This window comes from Dendropsophus ebraccatus, chromosome 7 (assembly GCF_027789765.1).
Source record: "Dendropsophus ebraccatus isolate aDenEbr1 chromosome 7, aDenEbr1.pat, whole genome shotgun sequence".
Lineage (NCBI taxonomy): Eukaryota > Metazoa > Chordata > Amphibia > Anura > Hylidae > Dendropsophus > Dendropsophus ebraccatus.
The window spans coordinates 143,970,242-143,995,196 of record NC_091460.1 but is presented as its reverse complement, the minus strand read 5'-3'; the positions used below and the strand labels follow the sequence as shown (position 1 = coordinate 143,995,196).

The 24,955-nt window shown below is 42.8% G+C and overlaps 1 protein-coding gene across 1 annotated transcript; it reads right to left on the bottom strand.

Annotated features, from left to right (window-relative positions):
* Positions 1 to 3,989: 3,989 nt before the first annotated feature.
* LOC138797890 (uncharacterized) lies at positions 3,990 to 24,005 on the bottom strand. The gene is made up of 9 exons (XM_069978660.1): positions 23,909 to 24,005; positions 13,826 to 13,966; positions 12,589 to 12,648; positions 11,276 to 11,335; positions 9,073 to 9,129; positions 7,380 to 7,412; positions 5,768 to 5,850; positions 5,428 to 5,495; positions 3,990 to 4,249 (listed from the first exon to the last, which is right to left on the bottom strand). The coding sequence occupies exons 1-9, from the start codon at positions 23,943 to 23,945 to the stop codon at positions 4,162 to 4,164; spliced, it is 627 nt and encodes a 208-aa protein (XP_069834761.1). The 5' UTR covers positions 23,946 to 24,005; the 3' UTR covers positions 3,990 to 4,161.
* Positions 24,006 to 24,955: the final 950 nt, after the last annotated feature.

The following is a 24,955-nucleotide window of genomic DNA, read 5'->3' as shown; positions in this document are numbered from 1 at the left end:
AGCAGTCTCCTCACAAGACCGAGCTGTGACAGGAAGTAGAGTTCAGTTCAGTGTAGTCCAGTCAGTGAGCAGACTGGCAAGTCAGAGCTCAGTGCTCAGTGTGTACAGTCACTATACAGTGCAGCTAGTGGTTGTTCTGCCAGCAGGCCAGTCAAGCCTGCTTGTTACTAAAGAAGGGGAAGGAGATAAAGGAGGAGAGACTGAACCAGAGGAGAGTTCTTCAGAAGTATTTACAGAGATACACGGTATTACTCTAGTGGGAATCCTAAGGACAGAACCCCTAAGCAAAAGGACTTGAGCATACTGGGTAGCAGAGATAACCGAGGCCTCTGTACCCATCTTCCTGAAATTCGGGGGGTAAGATTGACTAGGACCCCTGGATACCTCTGGGACCCGAAAGTTGTGGCCTAAGGCCCGGCCCAGTAACAGAAGCAGGAAGCTCCCTAGCAGACTGAGAGGGATAACAGACTCAAGCACCATTGGGGGAAGAGATCCACAGGGTCACAGCGCTCATCAGCATTCCACACACCACCAGACTCTCCATCAGTACAGTAACCCAGTCAAAGCCGCCAGTATTCACCACTGTATGCTAAAGGACTGTATAACACCTGCAAGTCTTACAGTAAAGGAGTTGTTGTTACACTGCCTCCCTCCTTGTCTCCCTGTTGTCTGGTCCACCTGCACCACACCACCATCAAGGGCCATATTACCAGGCAGCAGTATTTTTGGGGTTGGCCCCGGGGGAACTACAGGTCCACACCACCGACCACCTTACACACGGGTGCAGCCCCCCTACAGAAACCGCTGCAGCAGCCACAGAAGAGAGAGAGATACCCGGGAAGCGCCAGAGAGTCCCCCTGTACCTGCAGAAGCCCTCGTGCCCACCTGTGACCGTGACAAGTTCCAGCCATCCTGCAGGTATAGCACACTCTCCCCCTGCAGCCCTCAGTGCATCCCCTCACAGAGGAGCTCAGCGCCACGCTCAGGAGAGACTACCATCACCATCATCCTCTCCTCATCCCCCTCACTTCCCAGCTGAACCCGGGAGAACAGTGTCCTGGATGGGGGAGAAGCCGTGATCATGGAATTTGAAAAAATGAAAAGCTATGGCTTTGTCAAGCATCTCTAAATTTGCCATTCTTTTTTTGTTGCCACTATGTACTACTGTACTGTCGCTACCATTTGTACATTAATATATATAAAAGTATTGAAGGAAAAAGTTTGACGTCGTAGGGGGGTGACTTGCAGCCCATTGCCCGGCTACGAGGGATTATGTTTGTGCTGTAATGTGTGTACTATGCACGGTCGCAGTGTCACTCAGGGTAACTGGTCGGCTCGTATCTCTCATGTTATCAATGATTTTCAACTATAGGTCCTTTTGGTTTTTAATGGATGTTGCCCACAAAATACGAAAGTATGAAGCTATTTTGTCAGTACAATGTTTTATTTGTAAAATGGGAAAGGGGGTGATTTTTTGAGAAAATAAAATACAGAATAAGATACATAAACTTTCATTGAGGAAAGTGCTTTGGCATATTTTGGAATAGTCCCTTAGGGGAGTATTCCACGCAATCATTAGATTGCATATACAGGTCAATGCTAAATAATACTGAGCAAAACATTGAGCAAAATACTGTATGTGAATATAGGTTAAGTTCACACAATGTATATTTTTATTTAATCACGGCCGTTGTTGCAAATTGCAACACCGGCTGTGATTAATTGAAAATATACATTGCATTGAAGTCTATGGAATCCTGGCCGGAGTGTATACACTCTCTATAAACTCCGGCTGGGATTCCTTGCGACTGCATGAAAAACTGACATCTCAATGAATAGCGGCCGCAAAAAACTAACTGTGCAAGCAATGTAAAGTGCGGCTTCGGCCACAGTGTACATTGTGTGCTATGGTTAATTGGAAATAGGGCACACCCGAATGTGCCCCATCCCAATTCTTAAGAAATGATGTTCATCTGGCCGGTACTGCAGTATCGCCCGGGATGAACTTCACTGACACCAGCCGTTAGGTGACAGAGGCATGTCAAAGAACGGCCGGTGTCATACAACGTGTGAACCCGACCTTAATTTAATTGTGTTAAATTGCAGTAACAGAGTTTTGCTGTGACGTCTTCTAAATGATGTGGATGATGAAGCAAAATGGAGGTAGGAAGGGAGACGGATTATATGAATGTAAGTACAGTATATAGAAACAACCAATAGGGCACATGTTTATCATCTACGATTGTTTTAAAGATTTCTTTTTAATATCAGTCTTCACGATGATGTTCATACCATGACTTGACAATATCTTTGGGGTATAAGTTGTCATATTATTTAAAAAGGATGCTGACATATGCTGGAGCATACTGTCATTGGGCCCCTAACAGGCGTATCTACCACTGTAGCAGCCATAGCAACTTCTATGGGGCCCGACGAATGAAGGGGCCCAGTGGACCACTTCTGCAATACACTGGGCCCCCTGAACAGTCATCATTTGCAGCACCTGGGGGCCGAGCACATGTTCCTTTAACTGCAAGTGCTCCTGACGGCACTAACAGGTAAATGGTAAAGGTTATGACTACACTTGACGGGTTTCTGGTGATTTGTGTGTGTGTTTGGGGGGATTAAAAGTTTGCTATGGGGCCCAGCCATATCTATTTACGCCCCTGGTCCCTATAGTTTAATGGACCTTACATAGTCAACTAGTCATTTTCCTGCATGTATCAGAACTCTAAAGCACAGCGGACCACAGCGGACCACAGCAGACTACAGCGGACCACAGCGGACCACAGAGGACCACAGCAGACCACAGCGGACCACAGCGGACCACAGCGGACCACAGCGGACCACGCTTTTGAGTCCTGTAAATAGTGTCTTAAATGACAGACGTCTTGTGAGGCAGACATCAAATAATGTTTATGGCAATTATTTTTGGATTTTGCAAACAACGGCCAAGAAAAAACATTGTGGGAACATAGCCAGATGGGCGTCCGATAGCGATACATTGAAGCCCCACAAAAGATGCGATCAGCTATCAAGCAGGCATTTTCCTGCTCCTCAACCGATCGCTGACACTTTTACACGGCCTGAGTATATCTAGCAACGCTCCTTGCCTATAATCAGCCCGTGTAAAAGTTACTGGTCGGACAAGTAGATTGGAAGATGTGTCATAAAGAATAGAACCGTGGTGCATTATGTTTTATTTCCTAATATACAGGTGATTGTAGTTTCCATGTTATTACCTCCACTAATTCTTCATTATAATTATTGATAAAGCTCTCCCAATGCCGTTTCCTTCTTTGTTTTTAATAACATGGACTGTGTACAATCTGCTTATATATCATATGTTTATAATCCGGCTACTGAGCAAACGATTCAATTCACTTAGTCTGTAATGTAAATTTGCTCGTCTCTAATTATAAAGTTTTAATAAAAAATAAAGTTCCTTAAAAAAATGTTATAAAAGATGTAGAAAATAAAATACCAGTCACTAAAATAATGGGGATAAATGGGATTTTCCGATACTCTTAGATTTGCCAATTGGTGGGTTCATTTCAGATACATTTATTATGTAGGTAAATATTCTTTAGTAAATTCCACCCATCATCTTCCTATAGCAAGAACAGGCAAATACTACTAACATGCCCATTTATTACAACGATTCTCTTTAGTGTATTATATATTATACACCTTGGAAAACCTTACAATTTTTGTCCACACAATTATATGTGTCTGCACTCATTGAGATGTGAACAAAAAATATCTATTATCATCTATTTGCATTACACGGCATCCATATGTACAGCGGCGAGCAGACCTAGAGACACTTAGGGGGAGATTTATCAGACATGGTGTAAAGTGAGACTGGCTCAGTCGCCCCCGGCAACCAATCAGATTCCACCTTTCATTCCTCACAGACTCTTTGGAAAATGAAAGGTGGAATCTGATTGGTTGCCGGGGGCAGCGGAGCCAGTCTCACTTTACACCATGTCTGATAAATCTCCCCCTTATTGTTTAGTTTTACCACTATAGCACTTTAACATTAATTTTATGTAAATGAGCTGCTAAGACAATGTTATTGTGCATTCTGTGCTGTTCTCGTCTTTTTCGATAATGCACATTACACTTTTCACGTTGAACAGAAATAGGTGTAGAGACGCTTTATACATAATGTTCAGGCTCCCATCTGACTTCTTTCAGCTGCTGTTGATTTTTATTACTGTCAGGTGATGCATTTTCATGCTTTGCCCTAAAAAAAAAAAAAACAAAACATAAGTGGATTTTAATGGAATTCAGTTGGTAAATGCTGCAAGATTCTACAAAGCTATTAGATTTTATCGAGTGACAATACAGTGATTGGCTGAGCCGACTGTCACTGGATACATTTCTGGAGTGTAGAGAGGGTCGGTAATTCCTGGATTTACTCTGATTGTCAGATTTGGATTCAGGAAAGAATTTTTTTTTCACAAAACAAGGAAAGTTTGGCCAAGTTGACCAGTCATTAGCTACAGCAGAACATAGTGAAGGTTCTGGAATTGCACAGTTTGAGCTCTCCTTATTGGCATTATCAATTCCTTGGATATCAGAACAAAGTGAAGGTTCTGGAGTGGCCATCTGAGTCTCCTGATCTCAGTATCATAGAGCCACAGTACGCAGTTCATGTAAGACAGCCCAGACATTTACAGGAACTGGAGGATTTTTGCCAAGAAGAATGGTCAGCTTTACCATCTGAGAAAGTAACGAGTCTCATCCACAACAACCACAAAAGACTTTGTCATTGATATTAGAGGGGACAATACAAGTAATAAGACCTGCGGTATGTAAACTTTTGATCAGGGTAATTTTGTTGATTTTTGTTGTCATTACGATTTAAAAAAGAGAAAACACAAGTTGACAATAAATGGCGTCACCCGAACACTAACCATGAGTGAAAAATTTTTTTTTTGTGTTATCATTCATATTCTCTGAAATAAGGACAAAAAAAGCAAAAATTCTGCGAGGGGTATGTAAACTTTTGAGCACAACTGTAAGATAATTAAGTAGAACGGGACATAATCCAATAACTAGTCTAGTCCTTGCTTTATTGATAAGTCCATAAAAACCCACAAAAAGTTCTAGCTCCTACACATCCGTTCTACAGTTTCCAATTTGCAGTCCAAATAATGGCCGTTGTGTATGAATATAACTTTATATCTTTACCTCAAAATGACGGCCGTCAAAGATACATCCGGATTTTTTTTTTTGTGAGCGTGGCCTTAGTTTGAAAATACAGCTTTGTTTTATACCCATTTGCTGTCGTATTTTGCTTTTATTTTACTGTGTGAGCCTTAAAATCACTTTTATTTTTGTATTTTATTACATGATTATTTTATATAAAAATTAGAAAACATACAATAAACAATGCATAGCAATAATAAAGAGTCTTACCCGTTACTGTCGCTCAGTGGAATCCCGTCTTCCGCAGGAGATTTGTTTTCCAATTCAAAGGAATAACTCTGAAGAGAAAAAAATACTTTAATATACTTTTAAAAAAATTAAAAATAGTTACGGACTGTCTGATAATCCTCTACTTTATGGAAAAAAAGGGCCTGGAAAAAAAGCTCAGAAATATTTCTTCTAGATCTGATCCTTTTCACATGAGAAGAGCCTGGCATTCTACAGGGATGGACAGGCTTTTTAATCAACATTTTAAATAACAGATAACAAAAAAATCTCAAGAAATTTGTCCTTTCATTTTTCAAATTTTCAATTTTTGTGTGTAACTTACGTGTATTTTTTTCTTTCTTATGATTATGAAAGTGAAGATGAGACATATCGCGAGGAGGACCAAAAAACATCCAACTACAATACCTACAAAGTAAAATGGCGGGAAGTTATCGATCCATTCAAGTATACATTGATTGTGAAATTGTATTTGTATTGCATCTGGCACATTTTTAGGCCATGTTTAGGCCCACACTGTAGAAACAGCGGCCGCTCCGTTGTTTAATGTGAACATTAATTCCGGCCGTAGATAGTGTTCCACGTGAACGACCATTGTTTCTACAGTGTGGGAACATGATCTTAGGATGTAAATTATATTACATTGTTATATTTCCCTTGTTTACAGATTAAGGCTGGGTTCACACTTAGTAAGACAGTGGCTGTTCTGTAACACGGCTGTGAAGTTCATCCCGACCAGTACTGCAGAACCAGCCGGATTGATTTAATTTCTTTTTAATTCGGGTGTGCCCGCATTCCAATTAACCATAACCGACAATGTAAAGTGCGGCCAGAGGTGCACTTTACATTGTCTGCACTGTCATTTTTTTGTGTGGCTGCATGGAATCCCGACCAGAGTGTATACAGTGTGGGATTCCATAGACTTCAATGCGATCAGCAATTTCATTAAATAACAGCCGTGGTTGCAAACCTGCAACTACGGCCATTGTTAAATAAATTTTTACGTTGTGTGAACATAGAACATAGCCTAAATGCTGTGACCATTTGTTAAAGGGGTTATGCAGGCTTAAAAAAACATGGCTGATTTCTTTCAGAAACAGTGCCGCTCTTGATCTCAGTTAGGTGAATGGAGCTGAATTGAAATACCAGACACAGCCTGAGGACAGGGGTGGTGCTGTTTTTGTAAGAAAAGTAGGTGTGCTTGTGCAGTTCCGGATAACACCTTTAATTCTTACCATCATCTGCATTTTTTCCGTTTGTTTTAGAATGGACCAACCAAAATCTGGGTCGAAAATTGAGGGCAGTACAGAGGAGCCTGGCAGATTTTGGAGGAAGAGTGGGCAAAGATGGTCAAGTCTAGATGTACCATACTGATAGAAGTCTACGCAACTAGAATGAATACTGTCATAAATTGAAAAAGTACTTAAACAAAGTATTAATTTAAAGTGATACTGTGACCTCAGTTTTCCTGCGTGTTGTTATTGGTTCTATTAGTTACAGTGTCACTAAGGTGGGGCTTGGCATCCGCTGAGCCCCCTCTTCCTACCTTGGTCTATAGCTGATATCCATTCTCCCCCTGTGGGCGCCAAATTGACGGCCGTCCCAAAAAATGTTGTGGGAACATTGCCTAAGGGTGCGCGTGTTCATGAAACCACATTATTTTAGTCCTTTATTTTTTTTTATCTCTAAAACTATGTTCACACATATAATAATATGTCAAAATAAAACAACATGTGAGTAGGTGAAAATCCAGCAAGTTTTTTTTTTTTTTTTTAAATAACCTGTACACCGTTGTTCAAAAAAAAATCTATTTAAAAATACTTCAGTTTTTTCCCACAATTTAATTGACTTCAATGCAATTTGACTGCAGAAATTCCATAGATATTGCCCTATATTTTGTTTAAAGATAATCATTAATTACAGAATGTAATACTTACCTATGGCAGTTGCAGAAGGACTTCCAGTATGTTCTAAAAATAATTGGAAAAATGTTATTATTTACACAATATAGTCAATTTTATATGTACTGATACATGTTGCATTAAAGTCTCACCACAGTTAAAAATCTCAGGCAGACAGGGGGGGGGGGGGGGAAACATAATAAAGAAAGCATACTTACTAGAGATGAGCGACCCTGGAGCATGCTGGAGTCCATCCGAACGCGAACTTTCGGCATTTGATTAGCGGTGGCTGCTGCAGTTGGATAAAGCCCTAAGGCTATGTGGAAATCATGGATATAGTCATTGGCTGTATCCATGTTTTCCAGACAACCTTAGAGATTTATCCAAGTTCAGCAGCCCCCACTAATCGAATAGTGATCGTTCGGGTTCGGATCGACTCGAATCCGAACCGGGTTCGCTCATCTCTAATACTTACCCATCCCAGTGCCCTCGCAGCTCTAACTTGCCGATTCCTGCCAGCCACTGGTGTCCTGCAGCTGCAATGTTGACAGGCTGAGTGGGCAATCCATCAACGGGGCTCGGGACATTGCAGCTGGAGGAGCCAAGTATGTGATATACCCGGCTTCTGGCTAAGAATGACATCCGGTGACTGAGAACGGCGGGTGAAAGCGATGCAACGGGAGCACAGGTACCTGAGATTTTTAACTTTGGTGACCCTTCATATATATATAGATATATAGATATATTTTTTCTTTTATTTGATAATTAATTTCTAACTAATGACTTCACGTCTTTTGATTATAACTTTTTTCTTTTTCTTTTTTATGTACATTATTATGTAATGGCCATCTTGCCTTTACTAGTTTAACAGCATTTAGAGATTTGTTTTACAGCAATCACATTGACTATAGGAAACAAAAGAAAAAAAACTAAATTTGGCAGCACTCCAATGCCTCTGTTCACACTTTAGGTTGCACGCCGCATGTGGCTAAAATAAAAACAAAATGTGCAACAGCAACCTGCAGGTGCAAGTACTTACTGTACATACTCGCCCCGGTGGACACACGATAAAAACCTGCTCTATTAAAAAAATGAGGATCTTTGCAAACCATTTGACCATTGTTAGTGTGGACCATGTCTCTGAGGACACCTTAATGTGTCGACATGATACACTCTGTAATGTGGTGACATGGTATACTCTGATAAAATAGTTTGCTAAGATCCTCCTTTTTTAATATCTATAGAGCAGGTTTTTTTGTGTGTACACCGGGGGGAGTATATACAGTAGGTGGTTGCACCTGTAGGTTGCTATTGCACTTTTTTTTAATGGGAAACAAAAGACTGAAAAGCCATGCACTGTGACCTGTGCTTAGGGGAAGAGGTGACCTATGATCAACACTGGTGGTTCCTGTGTTCTCTATATACTGGTGTCACCTTTGATTGTAATTTTGTTTAATTCGTTTGAGTTTTCACATTAATGGATCGGCACCAGTGCAGTGATGCCGGTAGTACAGTCCTTTTTTTTTAACTCTTGCCTGGTTCCCGCACACCCCAAAGCACTAGGGGCAGGTTTGCTGGCCCCCAGTGTGTCGAAACTACCTCCCGTCTGCGCAATCCCCACCCACACCCTTGCTGGTCTGTTAATGTAAAAAACCCAAAGCGATTTACCTGGCGGTACATTCGCTTTAAATAGAGAACAAAAAGAATATTATGTTAACTTTCCACTTACTAAGTGGTACATGTGGTGCAGGTGTAATCCGTGGGGGGATGTTTTTCTCTTCTGGTTCTGAAGATAAACAAATGACAGTAAAAAATATTTGGATACAAGGTTAAAAATACACCAAGCAATAACAGTGAAAGAACAACATGGTAATAAAAAGATACATTGTAATGTCTGTAATTGTAGTCGCTAATGTATCCCATGAAGAGGAGCTGTGGAAGCTGATGCTGAGCGCATTATTGAAGGTGTTATATGTTATTACACCAAGAAGACTTTGTATATTGTTACTCCAGTCCCGCATATGTATAGCCCCATTCTTTAAAGGGGAATTATCAGCAGGTGAGACAAATCGAACCGGATAATATGTCCCTATTGCACAGGAGACGCCGAGGAGGAAGGTATATCTCTTATAGTGTGTCTCTTATAGTGTGTGTCTTATAGTGTGTCTCTTATAGTATGTCTCTTATAGTATGTGTCTTATAGTGTGTCTCTTATAGTGTGTCTCTTATAGTATGTCTCTTATAGTGTGTCTCTTATAGTATGTCTCTTATAGTGTGTCTCTTATAGTGTGTCTCTTATAGTGTGTCTCTTATAGTGTGTCTCTTATAGTGTGTGTCTTATAGTGTGTCTCTTATAGCGTGTCTCTTATAGCGTGTCTCTTATAGCGTGTCTCTTATAGCGTGTCTCTTACAGCGTGTCTCTTATAGCGTGTCTCTTATAGCGTGTCTCTTATAGCGTGTCTCTTATAGCGTGTCTCTTATAGTGTGTCTCTTATAGTATGTCTCTTATAGTGTGTGTCTTATAGTGTGTCTCTTATAGTGTGTCTCTTATAGTGTGTCTCTTATAGTGTGTCTCTTATAGTGTGTCTCTTATAGTGTGTGTCTTATAGTGTGTCTCTTATAGCGTGTCTCTTATAGCGTGTCTCTTATAGCGTGTCTCTTATAGCGTGTCTCTTATAGCGTGTCTCTTATAGGATGTCTCTTATAGTGTGTCTCTTATAGTGTGTCTCTTATAGTGTGTCTCTTATAGTGTGTCTCTTATAGTATGTCTCTTATAGTGTGTCCCTTATAGTGTGTCCCTTATAGTGTGTCCCTTATAGCGTGTCCCTTATAGCGTGTCCCTTATAGCGTGTCCCTTATAGCGTGTCCCTTATAGTGTGTCCCTTATAGTGTGTCTCTTATAGTGTGTCTCTTATAGTATGTCTCTTATAGTGTGTCTCTTATAGTGTGTCTCTTATAGTGTGTGTCTTCCTCTTCGGCACTGTTTTGGTGAAGTTAGTTGTTTGGTTTATGGTCCGATGAGACAATTAGGAGCACTCCCCGCCCCACAGCGCCAATCCGCCCACGGTTGGACCACCTTTTTCTAATAATAATGAATGTAGTGGGACGAATCGGCGCTATGGGGGCCGCCTTACCGGACCATGGGTAACATGAGTAACTGCACCAGACCGGCGCCAAGGAGGAAGGTAAGAGACATACTATAAGAGACATACTATAAGAGACATACTATAAGAGACACGCTATAAGAGACACACTATAAGAGACACACTATAAGAGACACACTATAAGAGACATACTATAAGAGACACACTATAAGAGACACACTATAAGAGACACACTATAAGAGACATACCTTCCTCCTCAGCATCTCCTGTGACATATTAGCCTGTAAGATTCCTCTAACCTGCTGATAGTTCCCCTTTAAGATCTTACTTGTACTGTTGTACGTAAATTTTAAATTTCATATCTACGTTCTTTCCCATCACCAAGTTTGACACAAAGAGAAGTTACATGGGGGCATTTTTTATAACTAGAAATAAGGTCTCATCCGCGCCATGAGGGATACACCACACGTTAGCTACACAATGACAACCTGCCAGGATAGGAGGCTGATGTATATAGCCCAATGTGGACACCGACTAATGGGTTAAACATAGTCTGATTGTAACTAAGTTCATTCTATTTCATTCTATTTACTTATCGTTGGGCATTGTGATATAATTCTAACAATATTATTGTAATTTATTTCTAAAACACTTTTGATTCCAGGGCGCCATACAAGCTGTAAGGGTTAACAAACAGGAACATTACAAGATCAAAAACACATTACATGAATAAGATAAATGGCAGACGGGTACATGAGGAGAGAAGACCCTGCCCGCGAGGGCTTACAGTCTATGAATCTTATAATACCGTATATATAGCCCACTTACTGGTGTGAGAAGGTTCCTCTCTAGGCGGTGACTCGGATATAGCACTGGTTTCTTCCTTACCTAATAGAAGAAGGAAATTAAATAAAAACAAGTTAAAATTACAATTACAAGGAGAACTGAAAAGATACATTGCATTGAAAATTAATGGAATCACGGCCAGAATGTATACACGTAGTATACGCTCCAGCCACGATCCCTATCCATAAAAACTGATGGGTCAGTTTTGTGCGGCTGCTATTCATTAAATAGCAGCCACACAGACCTGTCAGTTCACACAATGGAGAGTGCGGCTCCGGCTCCTTTGTGTGCAATGGTGAATTGGGGTGCAGGCTCACACGGGTGCTCCCGCATCCCAAATCAATAGAAATTAAGTTTATCCCGGCCGTTACCACAGTAAACTTCACTGACACCAACTGTTCTGTGCCGCCTCCTCCTGCGCCTTATTTATGAAGGTTTACTGAAAGAAGGCAAAAATATACACTTGCTTCCAAGCAGGTGTAGATTTTTGCACAATGCCTGCGCCGGGCGGCTGTACTAAGAGTCTTATTTAAGAATGACATACTCTTAGGTCAGTCTTAATAAATGTCCCCAATAATATTATTTATCTTGCAAAGGTGAACAGTATGAAAAAAAATCTCCAAAAAATTATTGCCAGAATTTCATCTTTTTCCCCGTGCCGCCAATTAAGCAAAAATGGTATAAAAAAAAAAATTGGGCATTGCCATAATTACACCGTCCCTCAGAATAAACATAACATGTCATTTATGTAGTATGGTGTACTCCAGGGGGAAAAAAACACAGCTACTCAATTACTATCTTTTTATTTGGCCTCCCCCCCCAAATTTTTTTTTAGTAAAAACTGATCAAAATGCCACATGTACCCCAAAATGGTATAAAAAAAAAAACTACAGCTTTTTCCACAAAAACAAGTCTTCAAACGACTCTCTAATACTAAACAAATAAAAAAGGTGAGCTATAGCTTGTGCTGATGAGAGGCTGGCGTCCGGGCCCGTTACCTATATACCTGCTGGAATTTTTAAGTTTTCGTATAGAATAAGCTTGCATGAAAATAGGGTGAGTGCCCTTTAAGTTTTCTTCTTTATTTTGAATATTTATTGATGAGAGACTAAATATTCACCAGGAGCATTTTTTGTATGCACCCTCACCTTGTCCCCCAATATAAGCCGTGCCAAAAAGAAGTAGTGCCAGTGCTGTTTCTTATGTATCGCATTTTCTAAAAAGTACCAGAGTCTTTGAACGTTTCGCATTGTGATATTATGATTCTAAGAATACTACATATTTAGCGCACTTACTGGTGTGAGAAGGTTCCTCGCTAGGCGGTGACCCGGATATAGCAGTGGTTTCCTCTTTACCTAATAGAAGAAGGAAATTAAATAAAAACAAATTAAAAGACATTATAAGGAGAACTATAAAAGACGACATCATCAAGATCAGTTATTATAGGAGGGATAGACGGGAAGTCCTGGCACTGACCCACTGGCTGAAGGCTATGTTCACATGGCGTAAGAGACCGGCCGCTCCGTGACCCAGCCGGGTCACGGACCGGCCGGTCTCTGAAAAGATCATCCTGCAGAACCGGCCGGATGATCTTTCATGCCGCAGAGTTCTGATGCAGGCGCATCCGTGCGCGCCCTCATCAGGACTCCCCACAGCCGCTCGCTTCATTGTGTGCACTGACATGGTTTTCTTCTGACTTGTCAGTTCTTTGCAGTGCCGCGACGGATCCTGGACGGAGCGTATACTATGTGTTCACCCTCCGGCTGGGATCCCATAGAAGGCTGGGCAAAGTATCTATTCGTAAAAAGTACGGCCGTAAGCTGCTTCTTGGTTTTTACACTATGTCCCACTCCAGATAAACTTAGGGGCTACAATGTTTCTATCTTAAAGGGGTACTCCGATGAAAATCTTTTTCCTTCAAATGAACTGGTTCCAGAAAGTTATTTACTTTTTTTTTTTTTTTTTTTTTAATTTCCACTTCCTATCAGCTGCTGTATGTCCTGCAGGAAGTGGTGGATTCTTTCCAGTCTGACACAGTGCTCTCTGCTGCCACCTCTGTCCATGTCAGGAACTGTCCAGAGCAGGAGAGGTTTTCTATGAGGTTTTGCTGCTGCTCTGGACAGTTCCTGACATGGACAGAGGTGGCAGCAGGGAGCACTGTGTCAGACTGGAAAGAATACATCACTTCCTGCAGGACATACAGCAGCTGATAAGTACTGGAAGACTTGAGATTTTTTTAATAGAAGTAACATACAAATCTCTGGCACTTTCTGGCACATGTTGATTTGAAAGAAAAAATTATATTTTGTGAACTTACACTTTAAAGACTTGATCTGCCCTTGAGTGTATGGGCCATGAACAACCTCTACATTTAAATACTTTTAGTTAATGCAAAGTTATTTTCCAACTGTAATTACAATGTTACTTTTGCACAGAATAAAGATATGTAGTATACAGTATGTATAAATACTGGGACCATAGACGTATTATAACACAGTAAAGTCATATTAAACACCTGTGACTTCTCCTTACCAGGTGCTGTACTCATTGTGGTATTGGCAGCTGAAGACTCATGAGGCCGTGTACTGGTTATTATACTTGTATTCTGGATTGTTGAATTGTCTAATGTTGATCCTTCTACATGACGGATATCTGAGATTCCGAGAAGAAGACCTAAGGAAAGCAAAAAACAAAAACTCTGTCCATTGAAAGACAAAAAAAAACAAGAAATGTAAAAAAAATATTACCTTTAACCATTACCATTATTCCTCTAATACATCACAGACAGCTCTTTTTATGTTTGATGCTGTTTTCAATTTACAAAGTAAGGCCATGTTCACACTAAGTATAACAGCGGCCCTTCTGTGACCCGGCTGGATCACAGATTGGCCGGTGTTACTGAAGATCATCCCTGCCGGATGATCTTCACTTCTGGTGAATTCGGATGCGGGTACACCTGTGTGCGCCCGCATCCCAATTTACTGCTGCACACAATGGAGCGTGCGGCCGGAGCTGCATGCTCCATTGTCGGAACTGACAGGTCTGTGCGGCTGCTATTCATGAATAGCGGCCGCAAAAAACTGGCATGTGTATACGCTCCAGACAGGATTCCATTCATTTACATACAACGTATGTGTTGTATAAATCATGGCCGTTGTTGCAAATTGCAGCAACGGCCGTTATTTATACAACACATACGTTATGTGAACATGGCCTAAATGTACATGGAAATTTGCTGAGGAAGTCTATGATGTATTGTCTACCAATGCAAAAGGGCAGCTGTGCAAACAATGCAATTTTGGGATTTCAGGGAATGGAAGGTAAAGGGAATATACACACATATATATATATATATTTATAGGTGTTCATGCCAGACTATCCCTTTTGGCACCAGTATATAGGTATCAGACTCTATGCATGGATTGCTGAGCCGACAGGACGAAGGTAAGGAGCTTACCCTTGCCTGTCGGCACATGCGACAGATGCTTAAGTACCTTAAACGCAGCGATCGCTGTAGATAACGGCATTTAAGGAGTTAATGAAACGCGGTTGCAGGATCGCAGCTGCCTCTCATTACCTTTGGCCCCGGACACTGATGTGAGCGGGATCGCTCTCACTGCAGCGCTCCCGCTCACATCAGAAGCCCCATCAGTGCAGGAACGTATATATACATGTTACTGACGGGAAAGGGTTAAACATAATTTAGCCCTATTATTATAGTATTTTCATGCATGCTATTATCCTTGCTCTGCTGTTAAGTGAAAGGCCTTGTTGTTGTTTTTTTTGTAAAGTAATTGGTGCTATAGTAACATATATTATAATCAGCATTGAGGAGACAGTAGTCAGCACTACACAGACTCAACTTGGAGGACTCCACGCTCGAACAGAGCTTTAGTTCAGTCACATAAGTGGTGCTTAATCTTCATAGCAGAAACAACATGTCAAACAATGGAAATCAGAAAAACGTAAGCTGGCACTCACCAATTTTCATGTTTTTTTAATATTTATGTGGTGTCAAAACATTTCGTGCAGCTTGCGAGGAACCTAGCACCATAGACACTTGGTTATAGCTGTATCACACGCACCTACACGCTTCCTCAGACCATGTGAGTCACCATGTGGTCGGAGAAAGCACGCAGGTGCAATGACTGGTGAGTTCCGTCTTACTTTCTTCTGATGTCTATAGTATATTATGCATACATATACAGCAAAGCTTTCCTTATCCCTTATTGTAAAGCTCTAAAAAGCTACAGTTAAGATTGTGTGAAACATAAGGCCAGTCTTTCCTACGTTATCTGGGCCCTGTCAGTGAAAACACACCCTGTGCCTCATTGCTGCTGATAAAAAGGAAATGCCAAGCTTGAAAAATAGATAAAAGTCTATAGGCAAAAAGGATTTTAGGTTACAGTTGTGCTCAAAAGTTTACAACCCCCCCGGCAGAATATGAATGATAACACAAAAACTTTTTCCCCCTCATGGTCAGTGGTCGGGTGATGCCATTTATTGTCAGACTACTGTGTTTTCTCTTTTTAAATCATAATGACAACCAAAGACATCCAAATGACACTGATCAAAAATGTACATACTCCAGTTCTTAATCCTGTGTATTGCCCCTTCATCATCAATGGCAGCTTGAAGTCTTTTGTGGTAGTTGTGGATAAAGGGCCTATTACACAGGTCGTTTAGAGGAGCAAACGAGCGCTCTCAGCGCTCGTTTGCTCTTTGTTCCCCGCTCGCTGCGCGGGGGCTGCCCGGGTGATCGCTGATCGTCCGGGCAGCCCATAGGATACAGCAGCGTCTGCTGCCGACGCTCCTATTCAATGGAGCGACGGCAGCAGATCGCTGCTATATCAGTCACTTGTTTTTCAACATGTTGAAAAACAAGTGACTGCAACGATCAGCCGACATGAACGATGTCGGCTGATCGTTGCACTTTATTCCACGGGACGATTATCGTCCGTAGCGGCCGATATCGGCCGAATACGAACGATAATCGTTCCTTAAGGCTTTTTTTCTCAGATGTTAAAGCCGCCCATTCTTCTTGGCAAAAAGTCTCCAGTTCCTGTAAATTCCTGGGCTGTCTTCCATGAACTGCATGTTTGAGGTCTCCCCAGAGTGGCTCAATGATATTGAGATCAGGAGACCGAGATGGCCGCTCCAGAACCTTCACTTTGTTCTGATATCCTAAGAATTGATAATGCCAGTCAGCAGTCTTCAAAACTATGATTAACAAATGGAAAATCAGGGGATCTGTAAAAACCAAGGCACAGTCAGGTAGACCAACAAAAGTTTCTGCCACATCTTCCAGGAAAATTGTTTGGGATGCGAAGAAAAAGTAACATCAGCTGAAATCCAGGACTTTCTAAAAACTAACTAAGTGGCTGTTTCAAGATGCACAATAAGAAGTAACTTAAAGAAAAATGGGCTGCATGGTCGAGTTGTCAAAAGAAAACAATTACTGCACAAATGCCACAAAGTATCTGGCCTACAATACGTCAAACAGCACAGAGACAAGCCGCAAAACTTCTGGAACAAGGTCCCTTGGAGTGATGAGACCAAAATCAAACTTTTTGGCCACAACCATAAACGTTACATTTGGAGAGGTGTCAGCACGGCCTATGATGGAAGGAACACCATTCCTACTGTAAAGCACGGAGGTGGATTGCTGATGTTTCGGGGATGTTTGAGCTACAAAGGCTCAGGAAACTTGGTCAATGTTGAAGAAAAGATGAATGCAGCCGATTATCAGCAAATACTGGAGGAAATTTACACTTATCAGCCCGGAAGCTGCGCATGGGACGTGCTTGTATGTTCTAACATGACAACGATCCAAAACACAAGGCCAAGCTGACCTGTCATTGGCAGAACAAAGTGAAGGTTCTGGAATGGTCATCTCAGTCTCCTGACCTCAATATCATATATAAGATACAAGATAATAATAAAATAATAAAATTAGACCAAATGCAAATGTTTACGAGACAAAACTATGAACCATGAATTCCCGTAGGCAGAGCGTACACATTTTATTTTGAAAAAACAAATACAGTGGTACCTCGGTTCTCGAACTTAATTGGTTCCGGAAGGCAGTTTGAGAACGGAGCAGTGTCTTCCCATAGGAAATAATGTAAATGTGATTAATTGGTTCCAGCAGCCACCAATAATTACCTACAATCCTCATTTATTACACTGATAAGTGCTCCGTATAATCACTACAGTACAGTACAGCACAGCACTATATACTGTACAGGACATTAAACATAAGAAATGTTCATCAGAACCAGCAACTATAGTCCAGTAGTCACCAACTCCTCACCCATCCTTTACTATATAGAGTCCCCTCCATCCAAGCACTGTAATGTATGGGAGATGGTGGTGCACTGCCTGTACTACTACTGCACTGTATATGCACTCCAGCAGTCTTATACAGTACTGTACTGTATGTGAAGCCTCACCACTGCTTAACTCGCCAGGTACAACCCACCATCCACGCTCGCAAAAACATTCGAAAAACGTTCGTAAACCGAGCAAAGTTCGAATTCCAAACATTACTTCTGGGTAAATTTTCGTTCGAATACCAAGTAGTTCGAGTTCCAAAGCGTTCGAAAACCGAGGTATTACTGTACTTTAAAAATAAAAAATGTTTTAATTTTGCTATTCGCTTTCGGTATCGATGTTTCAGCAAACAGACATCTCATGACCTGAATGTCTGCTGAAATTAAAGTGGTATACTTATCTGGGACACTTACAGGACATTGACCTCTGGGAAACACACCTATGTTTATATTGAGGGTTCCCAGCCCTCAGTTACTTGGCAAGCTGAACACAGCCAGTCTGCTGAATTACAAAATTTGAGTAAATTTTGTCTTTAATGGGAGTTGTGCAAACAACATAGCCTACCGTTTGTGTAACTCCTATTAAAGTCAATGAAAGTTCCTCAAATTGTGTATTTGGCGTTTTTCAGCACCCTGACCACCTCCAGTAGCCCCCACAACCGATTATTTGGCTCTTCCACCTAGAAGGGACTCTTATGGAAGGAAACAGTAATGATGACCTTCTGTCCCATTCAAAACATCTTCCTGTCTCTCCCCTGTTCACAAAACACCTTTTGTCAAAACCTCTTGATCTTCTTGTCATAGAAATCGCTGCAAAAAGATGAGGCCACGTCCTGTCTACAGACTCATGAGGACCAGCTCAAACTCATGAAGACCACCTTAAACTCATGAAGATCACCTCAAACTCATGAAGATCACCTCAAACTCATGAAGACCACCTCAAACTCATAAGGACCACCTCAAACTCATTAAGACCACCTCAAACTCATGAAGACCACCTCAAACTCATAAGGACCACCTCAAACTCATGAAGATCACCTATTTAACTCCACAACTTGGGGGAAAATGCCTTCCTGTGGGGGTCCCACTGCTCACCACAGGTACTGGGAGAGGTAAATTAGTACTTGTCAGTGGCGTAGCTACCGCGACCGGGCCCGCCACCAAGGGGGGCCCGCGAGGCCCTCCCGATCAATCACTCTTGTGACCGCAAGCATTGTTTTGCTTGCGGTCACAAGAGTCCGGCTCCGTCTTCCCCCGGCGGCTGCCGGGGGTGTCACGTCTTATCCCCGGCAGCGCGCGCATCCCAGAGCTCCCTGCGCGCCTGTTGCTGTGACTTCCGCCCCGGGACGCAGGGAGGTCTGGGATGCGCGCGCTGCCAGGGATAAGACGCGACACCACCGGCAGGCGCGCAGCAGCCAGGGACAGACCAGGAGGAGTGAGGATCGACGTGGGAGCGTGTTGTCAGGTGAGTTAAGTTTTTTTTTTTTTTTTTATCAGCCTGCAGGGTGGGGAGAAAGAGGGGGGCATCTATGAGGGTGAGGGGAAGAGGGGGGCATCTATGAGGGTGGGGGGAAGGAGGGGGGCATCTATGAGGGTGGGGGGAAGAGGGGGCCATCTATGAGGGTGGGGGGAAGAGGGGGCCATCTATGAGGGTGGGGGGAAGAGGGGGGCATCTATGAGGGTGGGGGGAAGGAGGGGGGGCATCTATGAGGGTGGGGGGAAAGAGGGGGCAATCTATAAGGGTGGGGGGAAGAGGGGGCCATCTATGAGGGTGGGGGGAAGAGGGGGCCATCTATGAGGGTGGGGGGAAGGAGGGTGGCATCTATGAGGGTGGGGGGGAAAGAGGGACCATCTATAAGGGAGGGGGAAAGGGGACCATCTATAAGGGAGGGTGAGGAGAGAGGAGGCCATCTATAAGGGAGGGTGGGGGGAGAGGGGACCATCCATAAGGGAGGGTGAGGAGAGAGGGGGCCATCTATAAGGGAGGGTGAGGAGAGAGGGGGCCATCTATAAGGAAGGGGGAGAGGAGGCCATCTATATGGAGGGGGGAGAGGGAGACATCTATATGGAGGGGGGAGAGGGAGACATCTATATGGAGGGGGGAGAGGAGGCCATCCATAAGGGAGGGTGGGGGGAGAGGAGGCCATATATAAGGGAGGGTGGCGGGAGAGGGGGCCATCTATAAGGAGGGCAACATGGGGGGAGAGGGGCCATCTATTTGGGGGGGGGGGGCAACATAGGGGGAGAGGGAATACACAGAGGGGGGCATATATTATTAGGGGGTCACATAGAGTCAGCCTACCCACTAAATGAGGGTGTAAAGGGGCCAATACAGATGTGCAGTGTGTATAGAGATGAGGATGGTGCCAGTATAAGGAGCCTAATATGTCTGTCTGGCAGATTCCGTGGATTCGTGGATCGGAGAAGTTCTCATAACGGCTCAGGACGGATGGAGAAGATGAAAAGGAAAGAACTCCGATCAGAGAAGACGTCCCCTGTGAGTCACCTGATATAACTGCACTGTAATGTATATGGTGTATAGAACCTGTGTAGAGCTGGGGCCACCTCTATATGACTGGATGAGGTGATTTAGTATACTGGATTTGGTCAGTAACAATATGGTGGTGATGGTAGTGGTTGTGGTGTGGCGGTAACATTTCCTTCCTATATACTGGTATTACTGGTAATATTGGTCTCAGTATACAGGATTTGGTCGGTAACAGTATGGCGGTAATATGTACGGTGATAATACTTTCTCTTCCAATATGCTGGTGTTATTGGTAATATCTGTCTTGGTGTGTGTGTGTATATATATATATATATATATATATATATATATATATATATATACACACACACCAATAGCATCACTTGGTCATGAAAGGAGGGGGGGGGGCCCAAGTTGGCCTCTCGCACCAGGGCCCAGGAGACATTAGCTACGCCCCTGGTACTTGTCACCCATTTCCCTCCTGCCCCTGCCTGCTGCCGGATTTTATAATCCGCTGGACTCCTCCTTTAAAGGCCATTCAGGTGCACTTACCTTCCTCATGGCAGGTAGCAAATCTATATTCTCCCTTACAATATACAATGTTAGACTATATTCACACGTTGTATGACACTGGCCGTTCCGTGAACCGGCCGGGTCACAGAACTGCCAGTGTCAGAAAAGATCATCCCGGCCAAAACTGCAGTACTGGCCGGAAGATCTTTACCGCTGCTGTTTTCTGATGCGACCGCATCCGTGCGCATCTGCATCAGAACTCCCCACTGTCCACAATGGAGTGTGCGGCCGGAGCCACTCGCTCCATTGTGTGAACTGACAGAGTTTTCTGCGGCCACTATTTAATGAATAGCGGCCACACAAAACTGACATGTCAGTTTTCTACAGCGCCGCAAGGGATCCCGGACGGAGTGTATACCCTGTGTTCTCATTTCTCAGTACAAAGACAACTGAATGGCAAACCGAACCTACTTGATATTTGCTCTGAAGTACAGAACCAACCTACAATCTGGTCCATAGGAAGAAGTGAAGGCTGTTACTTTGTGCTGAACAATAAAAGAAAACATAGAAACACAGAAGACAACAAACCTGTTCTCCTTCATCTGCCCTTATATTGTCTCCTTTGTATCATTATTATTATCGGTATGTGTTACCAACCACATCTGCAGGAAGTTTGTTTGAAGCCTCTACTACTCTTTCAGTAAAATAAGACGTCCACATTCAAATTGCTTCCGATGTTTCGTTCAACTATTATCAGGTTGTGCCCCCTTGTTCTTGTGTTTAATTTTATAGTAAACCCTACCCCCCTTCCTTTTTAAACCTTACAGTATTTAACCCTTTGAGCTATCTTCCCACACAGTACTATCTTCCCACAGTTTTGCTCAGTATTTTGCAACCAAAACCAGGAGTGGATTGGAAACACAGAGAGGCTATGTTCCCACACTGTTGAAATTTAGTGGATGGCAAATAACGGCCGTTGTTTTAAAATAACTGTAATTATTTGCCATTAAAGGACGGCCATCCACTAAATTTCAACAGTGTGGGAACATAGCCTCTCTGTCTTTTTAATCCACTCCAAAATACTGAGCAAAAATACTCCGTGGAAACATAGCCTTGAAGTAAATGCACCAGAAGATTTACTAAATGAAGATCTCCATACCATTGAATTGGCACCATCATGCAGATTCTAGCGGTGCCATCCATCCCTTCCTTCCTGCCTGGTTCCTGAGATCTCCTCCGGTTTGTATATCGGCAGATATCTAGTTTTATGCACTGGTGGCAGGTCCAGCGGCTTCGGTGCACCGATATCTCCATCCTTCGGTATCACACCACCTTCAGAATGAAGTCTGTCCCTGGCCTGACACGTCAGGGAGGAAAAGATATATCGGTGCACTGGGGTCACTGGGCCCACCTCCACCTGGGGTCACTGGGCCCACCTCCACCTGGGGTCACTGGGCCCACCTCCACCTGGGGTCACTGGGCCCACCTCCACCTGGGGTCACTGGGCCCACCTCCACCTGGGGTCACTGGGCCCACCTCCACCTTGGGTCACTGGGCCCACCTCCACCTGGGGTCACTGGGCCCACCTCCACCTGGGGTCACTGGGCCCACCTCCACCTGGGGTCACTGGGCCCACCTCCACCTGGGGTCACTGGCCCCACCTCCAGTGCACCAAGCTAGCTATTTGCAGATATTTACCAGTGAAGAACTCAGGAACCGGGCGGTGATGGAAGGAATGGACGGCACCACTAGAATATGTGCTGCGGCCCCACCACTCTCAAGCTATAAAACGTTACAGATTCAGTTTTATTTTTACTACGACATTGACTCAAGCAGCTCCCAATGCTTCCTGATCAGGGCTTTCTTCTATGCTGCTGAGTGTTACCAACAATAATCGCTACTATGAAATCTAAGGTCATTCATTATTACAAGACCAAGGCTCGGAATATGTCAATATTAATTCCGTTTGCAGACTTCTCTGTCCATGACAAACCAGTCAAAATCAATTAAAATCATCCAAAATTCATTAAGGAATATAGACAGTAGTTGTGTTCTATGTTGTGCAGATAAGGTGGCTGGATAGTTGGCGTTGTTGCCTTGCAGCACTGGGATCCTGGGTTCCATAACCAAGCATAGATAATAACTGTATGGAGTCTGGATGTGCCGGTTACTCCACTTTCTCTTCCATACGGATAGAACAGTTTGTGCCCTATGAATTTGTTTCTCATGTATGTTTGATCCTGTATGTCTATGAGGGTGTCCTAGATAAGGAAAATAGAAAGGAGCCTGTCACCCCGGGCAGCTCCCTGAACCCACCCCACCCCTGGACAGAGCCGCGCATACATACTGGCTCCTGCGTTTCCCAGTGCTGGTCCCACTGCGGAGATCTGGACTTCAGCCCATCTGCGCGCTCAATGTGCAAATGAGCAGAGCAGTGATTTCTTATGGTCATCAAGCGAGACTGGCACTGGGAGCGGGACATGCAGGAGCCGCTATGTGATTCCCACAGACCTTACATTGTGTGAACATAGCCTGAAAGGGGTAGTTCACAAAAAAAAAAAATTCTTTCAAATGAACTGGTGCCAGAAAGTGCCAGATATTTGTAATTTACTTCTATTAAAAAAAAAATCTTGAGTCTTCCAGTACTTATCAGCTGCTCTATGTCCTGCAGGAAGTGGTGTATTCTTTCCAGTCTGGAGAACAGGGGAGGTTTTCTATGGAGATTTTCTGCTGCTGCTCTGGACAGTTCCTGACATGGACAGAGGTGGCAGCAGAGAGCACTGTGTTAGACTGGAGAGAATACACCACTTCCTGCAGGACATACAGCAGCTAATAAGTACTGAAAATAAATTACAAATCTCTGGCACCAGTTGGTTTGGAGAAAAAAAAAAAGTTTGGGGTGAATACCCCTTTAAATAGATTAAACAATGTGTCTTTAGGAAGATTTACCCAGTAGGAATGTAGGAATAGAGACATTGCAGAAACATAAATGGGTATATGTAAAAAGACAATGTTCCAATTTAATTAAATTAATAATTTAGCAGTATATATATATATATATATATATATATAAGAAAGCCTGGCCATCTCTGTTTAGGGATTTTGCTAAAATACCTTATATTGACTTCAGACACAGCGACAACCTAGTTTGCTATAAACTCACATCAAAAAACCAACAGAAATCTTTGTAGCTCAAGACGTAACATTACTTTAGTTATATGCCAGACGTAGAGTTACTGTGCAAACAATTAACAGGAATAATAGAGACATTCTAATACTTACCCGAATACAAAAACACAATAGAAATCATTTGTGTCATCTTGAATTCCTGCCTCGTTCTGTGTCTACGAGAACAAAGCACAAAGCCACGAAACTTCCTTCACCGAGAGATGAGAGATGATTTCTGAACGCCGTAACACTGAAACCTGTCGACCAATCACACGAAGCTTCACGATAAACCACAGAGGCGGGAATAAAAAAACGAGCAGCAGCAGAAGCAGCACACATGGCGGACTGGCACCGGAAATGTATCCAACCACAGCTTCACCTTCAAACATCGCTCTTTGGTGGGTGTTTTCTTTTTTTTTAGTGCACTGTCTATCACTGCCGACATGCTGCACGTATATGTCAGCACCGTGTCCAAATGGGATGCCAATATATATAGATAGATACTGTAGATAGATAGATATATATATATATATATACACATATATATATATATATATATATATATATATATATGTGTGTGTGTGTGTACAGACACAGGTCCCATTGACTTCAATGGCACAAACATAGCCAGCCCACTAGTTACTATGTTTGGGTCATTTTCCAAGTGTATACGCGTTTTGTCTAAGACGCTAAAGTGTTCACTAGAGATGAGCGATCTGAGATTAATTACGAATTCAGCAAAAAGTTTGATTAGCAACTGAACTTAAATTTTTCATGTTCGTACAGATCCAGTCCAAAATGGCGGCTGCACATTGTTCATTACAGTACATCGATAGCCCCAACACTTTCTCCTTTGGAGATATTCCATATAATGCATGGAGAGAACGTGTTTATCAGAACCGTATAAAGCCGCTCTGCATTGCGGCTCATAGAGGCCTCGATTTGCCCTAATATGATAGATTGATGGGGCTGTCTTGATTTGCACATTGAAAAGGGGCAAAAAAAATCTATGTTACTTTATTGATTCTGTTTACATGATGGATTTATATAGCAAATCCTATTACCAATCATTGCGGGTTATTTCACACATCTATAGGGTTTTATTCAATTCTCTGAAAACATCACCTCATTCTGTTTCTTAGGTTCCAACCTCACCACTTC

What these genes read in the sequence shown, in the direction of transcription:
- LOC138797890 (XM_069978660.1), bottom strand. Translation starts at nt 23,945, where the DNA reads ATGACACAAATGATTTCTATTGTGTTTTTGTATTCGG. An exon ending in CACAATGAGTACAGCACCTG is followed by an intron (nt 12,649 to 13,825) that starts GTAAGGAGAAGT and finishes TTCTTCTATTAG; the next exon opens with GTAAAGAGGAAACCACTGCT. An exon ending in CCACTGAGCGACAGTAACGG is followed by an intron (nt 4,250 to 5,427) that starts GTAAGACTCTTT and finishes TTTTTTTTTTAG; the next exon opens with GGCAAAGCATGAAAATGCAT.